A 19,334-nucleotide genomic window follows, 5' to 3' on the forward strand; every position below is an offset into this window, starting at 1 on the left:
GCCAGAGACCTAGCAAAGGCCCAGAACCGAAGCCTACGCATCGTAGCCGGGGCCTATAAGACTACCCCTATACGGAATCTCGAGACGGAAACTTGGATCCCTCCCCTAGACCTCTACCTTAACAAGAGGCTGGCCGACTTCGAAGGCCGGCTCAACGAGCCTACCCTACAGGCCGGGCTAGGCCCAGAGGCCCCGAGACGCCCACCAAAGGAAATCATCCAAGGGGCTTGCAATAGGCTCCAACGAAGGTTCCGGAGGCTACGGGGCCGGCCCTGGAGCCCAGAAAAGCCAACAGACGTCGAAAAGGCCTCGGCTGTAGTGGCCGAATGGAACGCCCAGGCTAAAGCCTTGGGCCCACCATTGGCCAAGACCCAGGATGACTGGGCATTATTAAGAGCTTGGGAGGCCAGGTGGAAAACCCAGGTCCAGGGACAGCTAACCAGGCTAGCCGACGAAGGCCTACCAACAGTTCTCTTCACAAACCAAGGCCTACGGAAACACCAAGGCCTTACAAAGGCCAAGAGCTCCCTACTAGTACAGGCCCGTACGGAGGCTATAGGCCTACGGGACTTTCTTTTTAAACAAAAGGCCCGCAACCAGCCTACCCCCTATTGCGAATGCGGGGAAGCCAGAGAGACAGTAGAGCATCTTGTGATTTGGTGCTCTATACCACCTATACCAAGAACTTAGCCTAGGCAACTAATACGCACCCACCGGGACCTTAGCCTTGTTTTACAGGGCCTAGGCTACCGGAACCGAAGACTTCTGAAGAAGGTACTGGGTTGGCTAATGGACTCGGGCCGGCTAGGGGAATATAGGCTCGCTCGGAACCTCGATGAGGAACTGGAAGCTAGAGAGCCCGGCTAGCCACATCCGTGGCCACGGCTTAGCCGGGCTAGCACCCTACTAGCCATTGGCCCAAGGCCTTCCCAAGGCCTTTTTCTTTACTTGCAGCAGCGTGTATCACTGGAACTATGTCTTTCCTATTACTTCCGACAAAGGTTTTCACCCGGCCTAAACGGCACGGTTTTTCCTTTGTATATAGCAATAGAGGGTCCGGCGCGCCTTGTAAATAGCTAGGCATAGCGGAGTAGGAGAATATATATATATATTCCGATGTATCCTACGTTATATTCGGCAAGCAGCCGATCGGCTATATCTTCTATATTAGATAAGCAGGGAGGAAATCCTTTAGAATCTAGGTCGAGGATATATTGAACAATAATAGCCTCCTCTAAATCGGTCAATTTCCGCGAGTTGGCTGGAATATCGTGTTGTGACTGCTGACCGCGCCGACGGCGGCTGAGCTTCATTAGGTCTATAGAAAAGATCCGAGCTGTAGCTCTAAGACTTAATTTCGGATCATTCTCTAGAGCCTGGAGGGCTAAGATAACTTGGCTTTCGTCGTTTTTCTGAGGCATATTAGGTTGTAGAGGAAGTGGGTGTAGAAGTGAGATGTCGCGTTGGTATGGTTTAGTGTAACTTTCGCATGTATGTAACTTTCGCTATATACCTACGTTATCTTTTTTATTTTTTTTATCTTTTTTATTTTTTATTCCTTATTAATAAACCAGCATGACCAGGTGGTAACCCTAACCCTCATAGCAGGAGCTGGTTCGCATGCTCTCTCATCATTCATGGGCTTCAGGTGGCACCGGTGCCACCTGCCAACCCTGGAAATACACCACGCGCCCGCCAACATCGACGTCATCAAGCACGAGTGCCAGGCAACTCTCATCGTGATAGTATCCCCTGCTGAAACGCAGATCTCAGACTCAAGCAAAAGCGAAAGCCTAGCCCACACCCCAAATGGCGCGCATTTCAGAAGCAGTCAAACAGGACCATGCGCTCATCAAGAACGCCTTTCACCAACTCAGAAATGCCGACCCTGAGGCCCGCAAGCCCGAGGAATTCATCTGGGCGTTGGACCGATACCTGATCGTCGAGGACCTTGTTGTGGCTCCGGCTCTCGAAAACCACATCGCCCAAGGCGGCGAGCGGCACCGGCGGTTGTCCGATGACTTCGACAGTGTGAGTTCTAAATTCTAATCTTGCAAACGGTCTCTTTTGCGCAGAGAGTGCCTGACTAATAAACAAACGTTAAATCATTTTAGATGAATGCGAAGCTTCGGCACATGCAGCAGTTCAGTCCGACCGAGGCCAGCTTCGACTCGTCGCTCAGCGCGATCTGGGTCGACCTCGAGCCTCACATTCGGGAGGAGGATACCAGTGGCGGCGACCTGGGCTTGTTGGAGGAGAGCCTGTCTCGGAGGGAGTCGGAGGCGCTGGCGAAGAAGTACGAGGATATCAAGGAGCTGCTGCAGCGGCCCTACGGCAAGGACGGCGTGCCCGACGGCAGGACCCTGTCGGCCATTCTGGAGATGCCGCGCCAGGAGCTGATGGTCAAGCTTGGGATTTCGGGGCAATGAAGGACTGAGGGTTAGGTTCACACTCTGCGGCAAGGAAGCTCACGTGTGAAGGATTCGTCCGGGGCAGGAATCAGAGGCTGTTCATTTGGGAGGAAACGATGAGCGGCAGCATGAGAATCTACTTCATCTTTGGCTCACACCAAGAAAGTACGAGCTCGAAGCACATCCGCGGAGGTCGCTGATGGAATTTAGATTGCCCGGGAGGTGACTTCACAGCGGTTTGTTATCTGTCCGATACCCCTACTCGTTATATCCAACCGCGCCTCCAGTCCAGAGTATGATAGTCCCACTGTTCAACATCCCTTCCGCTGATTTCAACCTGCGCAAGCTGTTCCACCGACCATCACCGCAGCGATGCATCTCAAGAGTTGCATCGACAATGCTTGCCCCGCTATTTGTCCTTGATGGTGCTGACGCAACAATAGCGCGGATCACCCCTTCTCCGCAAATGCCCTCCCATATGTGGGCTAAGTGGTCAGCACATCAAGAAAGAAGTGAAGAAATAAAGCCAATGAAATAGTCAAGAACTTCACTTTGATTTGATCACCCATACGAAGAGTTCGAGTTCTGTCACCGTGATGGAGTCTAGCCCGACTAGAACCGAGCCCGCTCAACCACGGGTGCCACCTTCAGCCATCAACGCGGACTATGACCTGTCAACGCCTATCGACCTGGACGGTGTCGGGCTGCGGCAGAAGCTGCCATCGTACGGCGATGCGCACTTCTCGCTCTTCATGCGCAAGCTGTTCATCAAGGCCCTGGGCTACAGCGAAGACGCGCTTTCCCGGCCGATCGTGGGAATCGTCAACACCTACTCGAGCTTCAACCCCTGCCATGGCAACATTCCGCAGCTCCTCGACGCGGTCAAAAGGGGCGTCCAGCTGAGCGGCGGCCTTGCCATCGACTTCCCCACGATCAGTCTGCACGAGTCCTTTACTGCGCCCACGAGCATGTATCTCCGCAATCTGATGAGCATGGACACCGAGGAGATGATTCGAGCACAGCCGGTCGACGCGGTTGTCCTGATAGGAGGTCAATACTCACTAATACGCTGCCCTCGATATCAATAATCGACTCTAGTTTCTAAACACTTCACAGGCTGCGATAAGACAACACCGGCTCAGCTGATGGGCGGCATTTCCGCCAATAAGCCCATCATCCATCTCGTTACGGGCCCCATGATGCCCGGCAGTTTCCAAGGCGTGAGGGTTGGCGCTTGCACGGACTGCAGGAGCAACTGGGCCAAGTTCCGGGCCGGCGCCATGGATATTGAAGACATCTCGGCCCTCAACGAGGAACTAGCCCCCACCGCGGGGACCTGCGGCGTGATGGGCACCGCCAGTACCATGGCGTGCCTCCTTGTCGCGCTCGGTATGATGCCCATCCACGGCGCCACCGCCCCGGCCGTATCGTCGGCCCGCCTGCGCATCGCCGAAGCCACGGGGACGCACGCGGTGCAGCTCGCCCGGCAGAAGCAGCGGCTGCAGCCCCAAGCCATCCTCACGCGCGAGTCCTTCCTCAACGCCATCACCGTGCTCCAAGCCGTCGGCGGGTCCACCAACGCGCTCGTCCACCTGATGGCCATCGTCAACCGCCACCCGGCCCTGGCCGGCACCATCACCCCAGCCACCATCGACGCCATCGGCCGCACCACCCCGCTCCTGCTGGACCTGAAGCCCTCGGGCGACGGCTACATGACCGACTTCCACGCCGCGGGCGGCATGCCCGCGCTGCTGCACCATCTGCGCCCTCTGCTCCACCTCGACGCACGCACCGTGACAGGCCGCACCCTAGGCGAGGAACTCGCCTCCGCCACCGCCTCCACCCTCCAGTCCTTGTACGTAGACAGCCCCTCATCATCAACAAAGCGCATCATCCGCCCCTTAACCGACCCGGTCTACCCCTCGTCCGCACTCGTCGTCTTCACGAGGGGCAACCTCTCCCCCGGCGGCGCAGCCGTGCTCAAAGCGTCCGCCTCCAAGGACAGACGACTCCTCCACCACAGGGGGAAGGCAGTGGTCTTCGACGGCCCGGCTGACCTAGCGCACCGGATCGACGACCCGGCCCTGGACGTGGACAGGGACAGTGTCCTCGTCTTGAGGGGTATCGGACCGGTGGGACGCAATGAAGAAGAAGAAAAAGGAGGAGGAGGAGGCCCTAGTGGTATGCCCGAGGCCGGGCTCATCCCCATTCCGCGGAAGCTGGCTGCGCAGGGGGTGACGGATATGCTGAGGATCTCGGACGGGCGGATGAGTGGTACGGCGGGGGGCACTGTTGTGCTGCATGTCTCGCCTGAGGGGGCTGATCCGGGTTCGGTGTTGGGGGTGGTAAGGGATGGGGATGTGGTGGTGTGTGATGTGGAGCAGAGGTTGTTGAGCGTGGAGCTGGAGGAGGAGGTGATAAAGGCCAGGATGGAGGAGCGGAGGCGGGAGATGGAACTGAAGGAGGAGGGGAAGGAGGAGGGTTGGGCTGCGAGGGAGAGGATGAGAGGGTATAGGGGGTTGTATGTGAGGGAGGTCAACCAGGCGGAGCATGGGGTGGATTTCACGTTCTTGACTGCTGCTGGGCCAGGGGCGAATGGAAAGGGTATGGTAGGCTAGGACCAAACCAGTGCAGGAATGGCAATCGACTGTAGTCAAAGTTGAGCGTGCCTCTTTGTTACATCTAGTGCTATACCAGTATTCAATAATGCTGTCACCTATGGTTAATACCAAGACAAAGGGGCCGAGCAAGCAGGTGGAGACGTTCCTCCCGGCTACAGTTTCCCTAAATTAAGGTAAGGTAGTGTTGTCAATTATTGTTTACCCTTCTAGTTCCTTGCCTTTCTATATTTCCTTCCAGATGAGATGGCCTTTTGCGACTATGATACGAGGTCCTACGGGACTATGGCCCATGTAAAACCCTGAATCGAAAGGAGAAGGGGGGACAAGGAAGATAGGGAAAGGAAGAAGGGAGAAAGAGAACTAGTCTAGTAGAGTGATAGTACTGGGGTTATATATAGGTGGATCATCCAACATAGTCCCATGGTCATCATCCTGCAAAGCCCCATGGTACTGTGCATCACGGATCCCGAAGGCCATCTCTTCTAATTGCTATTTGGCGAACTACAACGCCGACAGTTCCTTACCCGATCAATATCAACCTCTTTTCTCCACCCCACTTCCTGCGATTTCTTTCTTGATCCTCTCCTATCTGTTAGTCAAGGCGAACATCTCCTTGACTGCCTGCTTAAAAGACAGCTAGCAATAAAAATTGGAAGGCCATACTGTAGTTCCCGCTCGCCGCGATCTGAGCCGAGCGCCTAGGTAGAAAAGTGGTGAGAAAGGTGAGCCTTGTATACCCACATAAGATGTCGAGGGCATAGAAATTCAGGGACGGATCAAGCTATTGCCACTCGAGCATGATGCATACATTAATCACGAGGTCGAAAACTTGGTCGGATTGTTGGAGGATGACAACGCAGAGATCACCACTGTTGGAGGTCTCGTGGTCCTGTGTGCATTACAATCTGAAGACAAACCCAGGACTAGATTCGAGGTTCTTGGGGTCCTGCAACTTGGCTCGGGATACAACCACCCGAAATCCGGCTTGGTGTCAGGTCTAGCGAGTGTAGTACGATGGGGCGGGTTTTTGACACCGCTGATATTGCTGGGCTTCTAGGGCTAACCAGGACGGAAGCGTAATCACTAAACGAACTACTTACGCATAAGGTAGCTAAGGCCCATCTGGACTTGGGGCGTGTCAAAGAGGGCCGGATGAAAAAGCCCGTATTGCATTGAATCTACTACTGGATTACGTAGTAGTTGGCAAAGTCCCATGTACCGAGCCTCCTCCCCGAGTAATGCATTACACTAGGAAATACCGGAGATCGCTGGATCTAGACTGGGACGGATATCCTAGACGAGCTGCGATCATCAAGTCCGGTTTGACGACCAGGGCAGACCGTCGGACTCGGAGACCTCATCCGCCCACCCGAGCTGTGAAGGTTGTTGCACAAGAAGTCAGGGACCGTTGCAACCGGCACATTCGCCAGGGACTGGCAGACTGCGTATTATCCCATCGTCTCCCGCGCCTGGTCCATGGCGGGCCGTAGCCTGCGGTTAGGAACCCAAGTAAAAGCATCACAGCGGATTACGTGGCCCGAACCGACATGAAGAAGTTGGATCGGTCAGCGTGAGCGATGAGATCCGGCAATTCGTTCGGCGTCTTTGCCGGCTTGGGAGAGAGAGTGTGTTGGGTGGCCCGTCAGCAGAGGGTCGCGATGACACGGCCCGGATCGATGGACGGTACGTGGTCCGGAGGACCGGCAGCGATCGGAGCGTCAGACGGTATGCGTCATGACAGTGTAAGTTGGGATCCAGTTTGGGTCAAAAATTTCTTGCTGCCGCCACCGGACTGGAGCCTTTTCGATGTAACGCCGGGCTGTCAAAGACGGAAAGTCTGGGCCGCATCGGACATTGATGTCTGGGCCCGCCCACCATCATGGACATGGAATCTCGGAAGCAGCCAACCCAAGAGGAAAAAAAGTGCCACTAGTCCGTTCAGGTACGGGAGCGATCTCGTTGGCCACAAGCCCACACACACGCGCCATTTCACACCAAGAAAAGACCGTTTCTTTCAGCCCAGAGGGGAGCCGAGCTCCGCGGCGGGCCCGTCCCGACAATGCCGCAGCCAGGCCAGCGAATCCGGTCCCAGGGCGCCCCTCCTCGAGGAAAGGCTAATGCAAGGGACGAGAAGTGACAATGGAACGCTCTTTCCTGACCGGCTACCACATGGCAGCATGTCAATCGTCCCCAAGAACGGCTGGGCAAAGCCGCTAACGTTAGTAGTTTGGCAGCGGACATGTGCTTCGATATATGGCGCAAAGTGCGGCCGCCGGTCTGCCGGGAGATTGTGAACGAACGAGCCAACGTCATCCTGACAGCATTCAAAAAAAAAATGTGCACCTTCTCAACAGCGCCCTGGCGGGGGAAGACTGCAGCTCCCGTCGTCGCCTTCCCGATATTATGTGGTTCGGAACCGAGGACGCGACGAATTGGACACCACATCATCATCATAGTGACTCGGGCATGAGTTGCGTGGTGCTAACCGAACGGACTGCTTTTCTCTGGGAGCCGGACGGGACATATTGGGCAAAGCCCAATGGCTCGGGCGCGCTTTATCACAAGCTGCACAAAATGCACTCTTCCACCGCGTCGGCCCCTCGCGGAGTCGCGGCTGAACTGTCAAACCACCCCGCGCGCGGAGAAGGGAGGTGGGAGTTTGTTGTGGGTGGTTGAGAAGAGACGTCGTGGCACGGCGCAACGGCAACACAGGATGTGTGTGACAGTTTAGTTTCGTGGGGAGGATGGGGTGTCGCCACGCTGTCAATGGCGTCTGCCAGACTCGTTCCCGTTCCTAGTGTCATCTTAGTAAAATATCCATTTGGCAATATGGTTAGGTGTGGGCATCCCCGACTTCCCCGGGCAGCGCACTCCTGTTGTGCAGCATTGGAGGGGGGAAGGGACGGAGGAGAGATGCGCTCGGCAAACCGTGGTGGCCGAGATGGTCAATTGTCCACTCCAACAGCCATGGGACACAACATCATACTCGCTTTAGCCCATGTTCAGGAGATCCGCCAACCGAGGCTGAGTACAGGGTCCGGTGAGGGGAGCACAACGTTGCGTCGTGCAAGAGAGCTACGCTCTTCAGCACGGCCTTCGATCATCGAGTCCGGGCTATGGAACCCCCCTTTGTCCCTTGCACATCGAGTGGCGCGGTCCGAGTGACGTTCGACTCACGTTCAACAGCCGTAGAATAGTACAGAGGAGGGTGACGCATTCGACGACGGCCGTGCCAAATCAAGAGAGCGCCTGCACTAGTAGACAAACCGCGGTTTGACTTTGAAGGGGAGACGTGTGGCAGAGGTCACAGCATACAGATGTCGAATGACGGCCGGTGACATAGGCGTCGAGCATACCTCGTCTGATGTCCACGCACAGAGGCTGACAAAGGAGTCGTGCTACGCACGTCGTGGAAGGCACTCCGTACGCTCCAGGACAGAGCGCATGTGCAAGATGCTTAGCAAATCAGCAATAGTGGGGTGCCCGAGTTGCCCTCCCAAGACGGTCACTGAGGGAAAGGGGTTGGTTGCTGACAGAAAAAATTGGGTTGACTCCAATAGGTAAGGTAGATGCGAGCGAAGCCTAGGTGCCTAGTGACAGTGATTTAGCCGTAGCCAATTGCTCAGCATCCTCTGGTCCCAATCCAAGAGCATAGTAAATTGTAGAGATGAAGTCTGTCTTCCGAATCCGGCCCGCATTCTCATGCTGTAGTTTTTCTGAGCCTTTTTTTGGGGCTGTCCGGACCATGAGAGTGGGGCGATTGGTTCCTAACTTCCTCCACAGCTCCTGCCTCTGCGTCATCGCTGACTCCAATTTTGCACCGGGTCAATGCCGGCGAGCTCCCATTCCACTTCTTCCACTTTGCCAGTCTGACGACGGCGGTCTCTCATCAATTGTCAGATGTCGTGCTTTTAACTCAACAATCCATGGAATTGCATCGAAGGCTGTTCGTAGGATTTTAAGACCCACCGGAGGAATCCTCGATTCCTTCAGCTGGCAACTGTCATTGTCCGAGTCATGCTCCAGGGACCAGTTCGTCTCATCAATGAACCGCGCCGTCGGAACCTTCGCTTGCACCTGTATCCCACCGATGCTCGTCTCTCTTGCTGATTCATTATCTAATGCTGTATACCATTCTTATTATGATATTGAGTACCTAGTAGACCACCCGTCTTCCATTTTCAACCTGACAGGAGCCTGGCTCATTTGTTTTTCGAGTCTTGCGGTCCGGCCAAGTTCCGCTGTTCAATAGTTGCTTAAAGTGCACGGACCGGCTCACATAGATCTTGGCCGGCCGCCCGGACCGGGAAGGGTTGGGCGGGTGGCTCTGGTTTCTCGCCCCACCACGCAAGCCCGGGCGAGGGAACCACACCACCTCGCTCTGAATTCTGGCCAACCCCAAGCTAACACACAGCATCACCTCACATAACGGCTGGTATATTGCCGGCGAGCCATTCATATGCCTCAATCACGGCTGCACCCCATGAACCCGCAAACACCAAAGAGGGTGCTCCCCCACAAGCCGCGGCCGTGGTCGCAGCAGTCGTCGAGTGTCGCATTCACGTGGTTCTGGCCCTGCGGACCCTGCTAGCGTTGGTTAGTTACTGGAACCTCGCCAGCTGTTGCTTGATTCTCGAACCGGGCGGGCTCCATTGGCCCGCCCGCGCGCGCGCTACGGTTGCCCGACTGCCTCGCGGCGCAGTTTTTCCTGGCCGCTCGGCCACTCGCAAGGAAAGGCGGAGCTTCTGTCAGGCCTGCAACTCCTCAGCAGCAATTGATTGGGTGATGGAGGCTCCGGCTCCGGCGTCCCAGATCCTCGTCGAGGTCGCTGGCCCAGAGGCCAACCACTCGCCCGCCCATCCAACTCCCAACCCCACGCCAACCGCTCCAGATAGATGCTAGCACGGCTAGATGGGAGCAGACAACTGCCCGATTACACGTGGTGCCAGTGGCAGTACCACCGGTACTTGGTGTGCCGGGCTTCGACAGTCCACGTCCGTCGTGCCCTCTGAGTCTCTGACTGACGACCTGTCCGCGAGACCTCCAAGAGGACGCAACATTACGACTCGACGACGTAGAAGCATCCCGGCCGCACGCTGCCCGACCGCGCAGCCTGGAGATCCGGACAAGCCTCATTCGTCGTGAAGAGCCCCGTGAGACACACCAAGTGTGCAGTACGAGAAACACGGGGGTGAGGAGAACACCCCGTGCGACTGTCTTGTCTCGAGAGCTGAGATCACGCGGGATTCATATAACCCACGAAGCTCTCGAGCTCGGGGAAAAACTTGTTGTTCTTGCATCTGCCGCGCTTCGTTTGGCGGCTAGGTGCGACAAAGTTGGCCAGCGCCAACTTCGTCATGCTGCAATCATTCGCTTGAACCAAGTTCAACTGCCGCCCCCCCTCCAACGCTGACTGCTCTGAGAGCTTGACCCTTGCCGCTGGCCGCCACCATCTGCGCCAGGCTGGGCTTCCGAGCGGCCCCGCAAAAACAGTTACCAACGCACAACTCGGCCAGACCAGAACCCGATTCTCCCAACCCCTGTCGGTGCCACACGTCCCCAGCAATCATCCAGTGAGTGGTCGCGTTGGAAGTGGCTCCTCTTGTTGCTTGTTGTGAACTTGTGTCTGGACCCAGCAACAAATTGTGCGCCTCTCCATCACCCCCATTCTCACGTCCAAGCCGCCTGATCGCAACCTCCCAACAACACCACCATCACAACAACCGCTTCTTCCACCACGCGTCGTCAACAATCCGGCCCCCAATCCTCTCCGGAAGCTCGTGGCGAAGTCCCCTGATGCTCATAAGCCTTCGATGTCGTCCGGTTTGAAGCCATTGCTGCTTCCGCAGCTCGTGGAAGAAAGGAAGAAGCTGGAGCTACACCAGGACAGCCTGGGAGAGTCCACATCGTTGTACTACAACTACAACTCTTCTTCGTCCGACCTCACTTCACCTTCACCCATCACGTCGACCTTCTCGCGCACGAACCACCTCAGGTCATCCGGCTCTTCGTCGTCGCTCGAATTCGCCGATAGCCCAGCATCACCGGCGCAGTCGCTGCACGCGAGCAGGCCAAGCAAATCGCAGCTGCCGGATGTCCAAGAAGAAGAGAGGGAGGAAGAGGAACCTACGACTCCACCCAGGCATGATAACGACCATGAGCTCGGGTTCCAGGATTATTGCTTGTGTAGGTGCTGTTGGAGTCAACGCTCCGCCTCCTTTCCGCTGACGCTTGGACCAGGCGATGTCCCCTGCTCTCACCACACCGACGCCGTCCAAAGCACGTCCATGTATCCCTACATGACATCCGATTTCGACTACGACCTGGGCTTTCTCAGTGACGGCGACTTCAACTCAAGCCCAAGGCAAAAGAAGCGACGCCATGGATCGGATGCTGGTTTCTCGAGCTGGAGCACCAGACTAGGCTCGCGGCTACCGAGCCTGTCCCGCTGGCGGTCCGCATCCGCCACCCGGCGTCGAGACCTGGCCTTCTCTCCGGCGTCCGACCCTTCTCTTTCCGAGCCCCGCCCGAGCTTCTCCCTTGGCCGTTCCAGCAGATCGTCGTCCATGTCGCGCCAAGTCTACGGAGCGTCAGACCGCGCCCAAGACTCTGTGCCCGCCACGCCTGCGCTCTCCTTCTACGAAAGCTCCGAGAGCGTTGTACTGCCGCCACCCGTCGACGTTACGGCCGCGTTTCTAGGCAAAGAGGTAGAACGCGATCGTGCGGCCGCGAGGACGCCGCTATTACCGCCTCTCCTGACTGAGGCTGCTGCTGCCACCCAGCCTCACTCCCTTCAGGCATCACCACTGCAATCTCCATCCATGGTTCCGTCTCCCGTCCCTGAATTGTCATCGGTTGCCAGTAAACCGTACGCAACACCGCCCCTCAGCACCAAGCCCTCTGTTTCCTCCCTCAGGCGCGGGACGATCTCCAGCACCTTCAGCGATGCCCCGTCACCGATCCCTTGTTTCTTCGACCACCAGGACTCCTGGTCGGACCGCCTCGGCCATGCGAACTTCACAATCGAGCCCAAGCCCTACGTACCAGAGATGGCGGATCTCGCGACGCTCCAGGCCTTCCACGCCGACTGGAACCTCGCCCGGACCAACTACGCCAAGCACCTCGTGCGCACTGGGGAGCACTACGGGTCAACTTCTAAGACGTACGCCTTGACGGAAGCTAAGTGGGCTGAAATCGAGCGCGAGTGGCAGCGGAACCAGGACGACCTCGTCGAGCGGGTGAGCCAGCAGTGCAAAGACGATCCCGATGTCGTCTCGCAGCTGCGGCGCACGGCCGAGGAAAAACTGCCGCCCTGCATCCCCCGCAACCTCGACGATGGGAAGTTCCCGGAGCTCGGGGACGTTGAGATCGTCGGGCCGATGGTGCGCGAGGCGGTCATGGTCCGCGAGGGCCAAGCAGATGAGAAGCGGACCGGCGCCTCCGTCTGGCTCAAGAACCTTGCTGGGAAGGTCGGCCTACGCAAATGAGCTGTCTTCCTCCCAAGCTGCAGCCCCGACCTACTACCTACTATGTACGGAAGGACTTTGGAGGTCCTGCAACACGACTGAATGATACTGATAGACACGCCCACGATTCTAATGATGAGGCTGCAGGGGGGATTCCTTTTCCTCAGTTTTATTCTGTACCGCTATTTCCTGTTGATTTTTTGCATCTCAAAAATCTAAGATACCCCATCGGTTACCGTCATTCCTTTTATAAGCTGGACGAGCGATTCTGAGTATCCCTCTGTTCCTTAACCGCCTCCAATTGCGGCCATGGCGAGTGACAGCAGTAATTGTTGTGTTTTTTTCTTGCAATTCTAGTGTCTAAACCTTAACTGTACCTCACTGTACAAAGAGAGAAAGAGGGGAGTTGTATTTGAGCTGGTTGGAGCGGGCATTGCGCGGTTAGCGAAAAAGAAGGAAACGTAGGTCCTCTAAGTCTCTCTCCAGGCAAATCATGAGCGCTCGAAATAGACGGAAAACAAATGGGAGTTCAGATCATTTCATTGGAGGGGGTTCCTACCACACAGAAACAAACAGAAATTTATGTAATAGTGCTAATCTATGGTTTGATCGGTCTGAGCAAGTGCGTTTGCGTGACACGTTTGCGGGGAATGTATGTATGTACCAGGTAGCCAAGGACAAACGAGACCCTGCTGTCTGCAGTGCCTTGCTATATCGTTACACAACCTCTCGCCCCCTAGCCGCCTTTGTACTGTACCCGATCTGCCGATACGGACGACGCGGGGGCCTTGGGAGGGCAGGCCGGGGTCAAAAGTTCGTGTTCCGGGGCATAAGGTACCTAAGGCACACTGCCCCTGCAACCACGGCCGCTTACTCTTGCCCTTCGCGCGCCTCTGTGACGTGCAATCCTTTTTAACCGTGCACGCTGGTTCAGTTTCGCCGCTGGCCCGCTTATATGCATTGTATTACCTACTTATGTATCTCTTGTAAGTTCGGATACATAGACCTACCTTCTTCCGCTTACCTGACGGCCACCGTTTCCCACCTAGTACTAAGTACTAGTAGTAGCAAGACAGACGGTTCTGGAGTAAGCAATGAAGTCAACAAACTATCATCCGTGGTGCTTTTCCCTAGGTGAGGATGGTTTAAATGCCTACCTAACTTAATACTATACCTTCTATCAACTCTAGACATGGTAGTCATGGGAGTAAATGTCTAAAACGGCAGGTTTCGTGCCCACATACCAGTTCTTAAAGTATCATATTGTTTCCAATCTCCGTTCTCACCTGGACTGTAGTAGTGTGGTCCAACATCGCCTTATGATCATTAGTTCTACGGACGACAAACTTCCACCAACACGTTAAAGAACCTCCTTCTAGCCACCTCAACCAAACGCGATGGCGGACGGGCTTCCCAACCGCGTCCAACTCCGGCTATCAAGGTCCCCCGCATTTGTCTAGATTCCTTGATCACATCATCAAAGTTCCAACACACACTGCTTGCATTTTCCCTACTCCTCCGGAGTCCCACGATGTCAAACACCAAAATGTAGGTACCAAATCGATAACGAGACCCGCGCGGCCTTGCGGACCAAACCCGGCGTACGGTTTTCTTCTCCGCGCCAAGCTGAAGCCCGGCGCAGTCTCGGCCACTCTTCGGATGTCATCCCTTGGGTACAGAGCCTGGCAGAAGAGGTCACCAGGGGGCCGTGTGCGGAAGCAGCAGTCGGGCAGCACCGACAACTTACTCATTTCGCTACATAAGCCAACGTGCTCCGGCTGTAGAGCCACCGGCCGTACGCGTTCATCTGCTACGACCTCTTCTTCCACGAATGCGACGAGCAAGAGTACGGAGCTAGTTCTCGAGCCCCCTGGCAGCCTGATCCACTAGATTGTCAAGCGGGAGGAACAGCTGCCATGTTATTAGGAGCAAGAAGCTAGATGACATTGTAGCAAGCCGGCACAAGCATGTGCAGGACTGTGATCATGGCCCGCGGGCCATATTTTGCGGATATCCGCTGTCCGCCCCTGTATATCGATGGGAGGCGGGTCGAGTGGTCGAAGGATGGGACGCCCGATCCTGACGAGCCGGACTGGTAGCGGCCCGGGTGGTGGGTAGAGTTGGGGCCGGAGGAGGATGAGTTGAAGGGAGAGAGAGGGGAGGAGTCACCTCGTAAAAGACTGGTGAGAGAGGGCAAGGGGCTATTATTTCTACGAGCAAGTGGAAGAGCGTGCATTTTATCGGGTGGTCAATTTCTATGGCCCAAGGATAGAGTGCGAGGTCAGGTTAGCTACGATGTCCTCCCCAAATGTCTTCAACAACGAATACGAATGTACCTGAGATATGTGCACGTCCGGTCCATCCTTCTGATGGCTAGCGGTCAAGTCTGCCATCATCCTGGCTCTTGCCTCCCTCACCTTGAAACATGAGCCGCTACCCGAGACCACCCCCCGATCTCTCACGATTCTTCACAGATGATGCCCCATTTCCCCGCAACTGTCCAAGTGATACACCGCTAGTGGTTTCCCGCGGATATCTAAAACACGTGGCGTCCAACAGGGTCTGGTTCCGCATGCGCACCATGGCCCGGCTGCCCCGGCTGGCAGCAGCAGCAGCAGCCAGCCCTTGCTTCGCCCCTCACATGCATGTATTGTACATGTACACTACATAAAACGGCTCACCATTCTGAGTCTAATCGGGCTGCCAATGTACTGCTGCTGATTAAGGTAATCAGTATCGCTCGGGCTCTTTGCTGGTAGCACCCCTGGTGGCATGGCAATTATTTGGCGATGGTAGCATATGGCGGTATAAGGCGAGGTGAGGTTCGTTCTAACCGGGCCATTCTATACTGACCAACTATAGTACGTCATATTTGGGATTTTTGTACCCTCGTGAGCCGTGAAAGAGTTGAGGTGGATGGTATGGTGTCCCGTTTAATTGCCACTTGCGGTGGTGTGGCATCTGTGAGCCAATTCAAGATGCCACCATAAGGTAGGAAAGAAGTTGTGACGTGAGGGGATGAGTAAAGAATTGATTTTCGTTTAAAGGATGAGGCTCTGAAGATGGCAGAATACGGACATCTGAGGTTCGTTTCACTCTATTCGAATTAATTATATACTTTCTCCTACCTACTGCTCCGTATCGCAGACGAAGTGGTGTATGGCTAATAACGTTCTGGGTTCGTTTGGGACTGCATTCTGTGCACTCAAAGGTTGAGAGGCTTTTGGGTGCACTTAGATCTGGAGCACTTGTAACTACGAATCCAGAAGCGCTAATGACTTTTGCCTCTCTAGTTGAAGAGGCCCGACGTGTACAGTGCCGGTTGGATAATAAGGGTCCAAGGCTAGATGTCGGTCTCGCACATTGTAAACTAGTATCATTAAGAATGCAGTGAGAGACACGTGCCTCCTCTCAGAACACCAGTCACGGTTGCTATTTTGGCACTCGCCCGTAATCGTGCAGCCATTTGGTCGACCGTGTTGAGGAGCTACGCTGTGCCGAGACGAAGCTAAAGAGAGTGTTATTACTCCAGTGGGCGTCTACTGGTCGCCGAAGAGGATCTACAGTTCGTGTTCACATGCGAAAGAATGATGTAATGGAGTGAGGAGATGTCTGCTTCCGGTCTACGATCGTGTACTGCATCCGGCATTGTGGGACACCATCGTCACTCATACTAGGGCTGATTTCTGCTTTGGGAAATCGAATAATGACAGATGACAACACAGGAAGCTCGACATTGCCAATGAGGTCACAGATGATGGTCGTAAAAGTCGGCCCGCGAGGGAACAAAGAGACGGGCAATGGCATTTTAAGATCAGACCGGTCTGACCCTGAGCGAGGATCTTCTCCCAAACACCCACCTCAGCATTCTTGAAGCAACACAGCTTGGGACACCCTCCAAATACCGACGCATAATTGGACCACCACCTGTGAGACCATCAGCAGTTTCGATCGATATTCAAACACCCACCATGGGCGTCGTCTCGAAAGGGGTGCAGGTGGCCCTGCGCATCTTCCAGCTCATCTGCTCCGTCATCGTGCTGGGCATCCTCGCTCGCTTCGTCCACCGGGTGTCCGCGGCCGGAGGTTCGCATGATGGCCGAGTCATCTACGGCCTCGTCGTCGCATCCATCAGCACCCTCTTTGCCCTAGTCTTCATCGTCCCCTTGCTATACTCATTCCTGGTGTTCCCGTTCGACTTCGCCCTCTTCGTTATGTGGCTGGTTCTCTTCTGCCTGCTCATCACGGTAAGGAGCTTATTAGGACATAGCACGGAACTCAAGCTGACTCTTCACCTAGCGGAGCGGTACGTCCGTGTGCAGCTCCAGCTGGTTCTGCAACTACTGGGGATACTACTGGGGCGGCTTCTGGAGAAATCCTTTTTTCAATGGCAACACGAGCGCCGGATGCGGCCACTGGCGAACGTCGCTGGCATTTTCCTTCATGGCGATGGTTGCATTCCTCGTCACTTCCATCTTGGTGAGACTTTCACATTTTTCCCCGCCTACACACTGTCGGATGTCGGTCTAACTTGGGATGACGATAGGGAGCCTGGGTTGTGTCGAGACATTGGACCAAGAGACGGAGGGAGCGCCGCGCCGGGACTTCAGCGTAAGTTCTGCCTACTGTTACTGGGTCACGTACCGTACGAGTTTCAATGTCTGACAATCTCCCTCCAGCACCACGGGAACGCCCACGACTTCGCAGATTGGGGGTCACGCACCCGCTCATGGCACGGGTGCTGGAGCTGCCCCTGGGACAGCCCACGCGACGCAAGGAACCACTCACACCGGTACATACGTGTGAGTGCATGGGCTTTCCAAAAGGTATCCATGTCCAGGTGAAGCTTGGAGACGGAGCTGTTCCGTGGAGAATATCTCTTCTCTCTCTTGCTCTCGTGCAGCAAGGAAGGAATTCAATCTTGGTTGGCTGGGTAAAGGAAGGATAAGTGCCTTATTGTTCTCAGAGCCGGGATCTTAATAGCGGACAGCGGGAGTAATCTTACTTCTTAATACCCATGACTCTTTCAATCCGGATAGGGCCTTCTTGACCTACGCTTCAAGGAGTTCGTGTCGTAATCCTTCGTCGAGCCGTTGGGGGAATAAGGTAAGTGGAGCTGAGCTCGCGGCAGGCAGTTTGGATCCCGGCTTGTGCCCCGCACTAGACCCATTCGAGAGCTCTACCCCTGTTGCCAATCTCAGGGCCCAAGATAGCCCCGCCAAAAGGAGGGAACCAAGTATTCTGGGCGTTGACCGCTCTGATCTTTTGAACCCTCCCAACCCAACAGTGTCCCGCCAGATACCCGCCCTTCTTTCTTTTCTTTCCTTTTCTCAAGCAAATACGAAAGATGGCTGAAAAGGTGTATCGCGCCAGCACCACGGCGCCGGTGAATATCGCTGTGGTCAAGTGCGGATCCCTACCCGAACCCCACACCTCCTGCCAGCGCTCTCGATACTGGAATGGAAACTGATCGCTGCCTGACCACAGGTACTGGGGCAAGCGCGATGCCAAGCTCAACCTGCCGACGAACAGCTCGCTGTCGGTGACGCTCTCGCAGGCCGACCTCCGCACGCTGACGACGGCCTCCTGCTCGGCCTCGTACCCGGCGACGGAGGGCGACTCCCTCCTGCTCAACGGCGAGCAGTCCGACGTCTCGGGCGCGCGCACACAAGCCTGCTTCCGCGAGCTGCGCGCCCGCCGCACCGCCCTCGAAGCCGCCGACCCGTCGCTGCCCAAGCTCTCGACCATGCCGCTACGCATCGTGTCCGAAAACAACTTCCCCACGGCCGCGGGCCTGGCGTCGTCGGCGGCCGGCTTCGCCGCGCTGGTGCGGGCCATCGCGAATCTCTACGAGCTGCCCGCGTCGCCGGCCGAGCTGAGCCTGATCGCGCGGCAGGGGTCCGGGTCGGCCTGCCGCAGCCTGTTTGGCGGGTACGTGGCGTGGCGCATGGGCAGCGCGGCCGACGGCAGCGACTCGATGGCCGAGCAGGTCGCCGAGGCCGCGCACTGGCCCGACATGCGCGCGCTGATTCTCGTGGTGTCGGCCGCCAAGAAGGGCGTCAGCTCGACCTCGGGCATGCAGCAGACCGTTGCCACGTCGGGCCTGTTCCAGGAGCGTATTGCTCGCGTCGTGCCGCAGAATATGGCCGCCATGGAGAAGGCCATCCGCGAGCGGGACTTTGCGGCCTTTGCTGAGGTCACCATGCGCGACTCCAACTCGTTCCACGCGACCTGTGCCGATACGTACCCGCCCATCTTCTACATGAACGATGTCTCGCGGGCGGCGATCCGTGCGGTCGAGCAGATCAATGCGGCGGCGGGGAGGACAGTGGCTGCCTACACGTTTGATGCGGGCCCGAACGCGGTTATCTACTACCTGGAGAAGGACACCGAGGCGGTCGTGGGGACCTTCTACCAGGTGTTGGGCGGAGCGGTCGATGGCTGGAAGGATGCGGTCATCAAGGGCCTTAAGCCGACATTGTCCGTGGACGAAGGGGTCGTTGGCTTGCTGAAGGGTGGTGTCAGCCGGGTGATTTTGACCGGGGTGGGTGAGGGACCCCTCAAAACGGAGGAGTATCTAGTTGCCGAAGACGGAAAACCGGTGAGGAGATGAGCTGGCCGGTTGCGCTCAGGGAGGGTGCTCGAGGCGAGACTGGAATGGTATGTGATTGACTGGGTCCGAAAACGATTTAATACACGAGTAAAATATTATTCGACTAGTAGGAATAGAGCCAGTGGTAATCTGATGCATCGGGTTTATGATGAATCAAGCAACTGAGAACCATGGCATCAAGCTCACCGGTTTCAGCTTCGAGGTCTAGGTCGAGCCGCTGAAG

General features: G+C 56.1%; 5 protein-coding genes across 5 annotated transcripts; all 5 read left to right on the forward strand.

The window, feature by feature from the left end:
- Nucleotides 1-1,673: 1,673 nt before the first annotated feature.
- B0T15DRAFT_417435 (uncharacterized protein) lies at nucleotides 1,674-2,752 on the forward strand. The gene is made up of 2 exons (XM_062865490.1): nucleotides 1,674-2,031; nucleotides 2,115-2,752. Exons 1-2 carry the CDS (start codon nucleotides 1,810-1,812, stop codon nucleotides 2,427-2,429), a joined length of 537 nt encoding a protein of 178 aa, XP_062721996.1. The 5' UTR covers nucleotides 1,674-1,809; the 3' UTR covers nucleotides 2,430-2,752.
- A 1-nt stretch (nucleotide 2,753) lies between these two features.
- Nucleotides 2,754-5,981, forward strand: B0T15DRAFT_575396 (dihydroxy-acid/6-phosphogluconate dehydratase). Its single transcript, XM_062870991.1, has 5 exons — nucleotides 2,754-3,461; nucleotides 3,528-4,756; nucleotides 4,796-5,015; nucleotides 5,145-5,205; nucleotides 5,431-5,981. Exons 1-5 carry the CDS (start codon nucleotides 3,008-3,010, stop codon nucleotides 5,516-5,518), a joined length of 2,052 nt encoding a protein of 683 aa, XP_062721997.1. The 5' UTR covers nucleotides 2,754-3,007; the 3' UTR covers nucleotides 5,519-5,981.
- Nucleotides 5,982-10,845: 4,864 nt separating this feature from the next.
- On the forward strand, nucleotides 10,846-12,519 carry B0T15DRAFT_398164 (uncharacterized protein; the record flags this gene model as incomplete). Its single annotated transcript, XM_062864940.1, has 2 exons — nucleotides 10,846-11,218; nucleotides 11,273-12,519. The coding sequence occupies 2 exons, from the start codon at nucleotides 10,846-10,848 to the stop codon at nucleotides 12,517-12,519; spliced, it is 1,620 nt and encodes a 539-aa protein (XP_062721998.1).
- A 3,762-nt stretch (nucleotides 12,520-16,281) lies between these two features.
- Nucleotides 16,282-17,640, forward strand: B0T15DRAFT_221934 (uncharacterized protein). Its single transcript, XM_062862818.1, has 4 exons — nucleotides 16,282-16,745; nucleotides 16,798-16,977; nucleotides 17,045-17,109; nucleotides 17,178-17,640. Exons 1-4 carry the CDS (start codon nucleotides 16,470-16,472, stop codon nucleotides 17,302-17,304), a joined length of 648 nt encoding a protein of 215 aa, XP_062721999.1. The 5' UTR covers nucleotides 16,282-16,469; the 3' UTR covers nucleotides 17,305-17,640.
- On the forward strand, nucleotides 17,576-19,163 carry B0T15DRAFT_221939 (GHMP kinase). Its single transcript, XM_062862819.1, has 2 exons — nucleotides 17,576-17,904; nucleotides 17,986-19,163. Exons 1-2 carry the CDS (start codon nucleotides 17,846-17,848, stop codon nucleotides 19,109-19,111), a joined length of 1,185 nt encoding a protein of 394 aa, XP_062722000.1. The 5' UTR covers nucleotides 17,576-17,845; the 3' UTR covers nucleotides 19,112-19,163.
- Nucleotides 19,164-19,334: the final 171 nt, after the last annotated feature.

Source organism: Chaetomium strumarium (assembly GCF_033439665.1).
Source record: "Chaetomium strumarium strain CBS 333.67 chromosome Unknown B0T15scaffold_4, whole genome shotgun sequence".
NCBI classification, from domain to species: domain Eukaryota; kingdom Fungi; phylum Ascomycota; class Sordariomycetes; order Sordariales; family Chaetomiaceae; genus Chaetomium; species Chaetomium strumarium.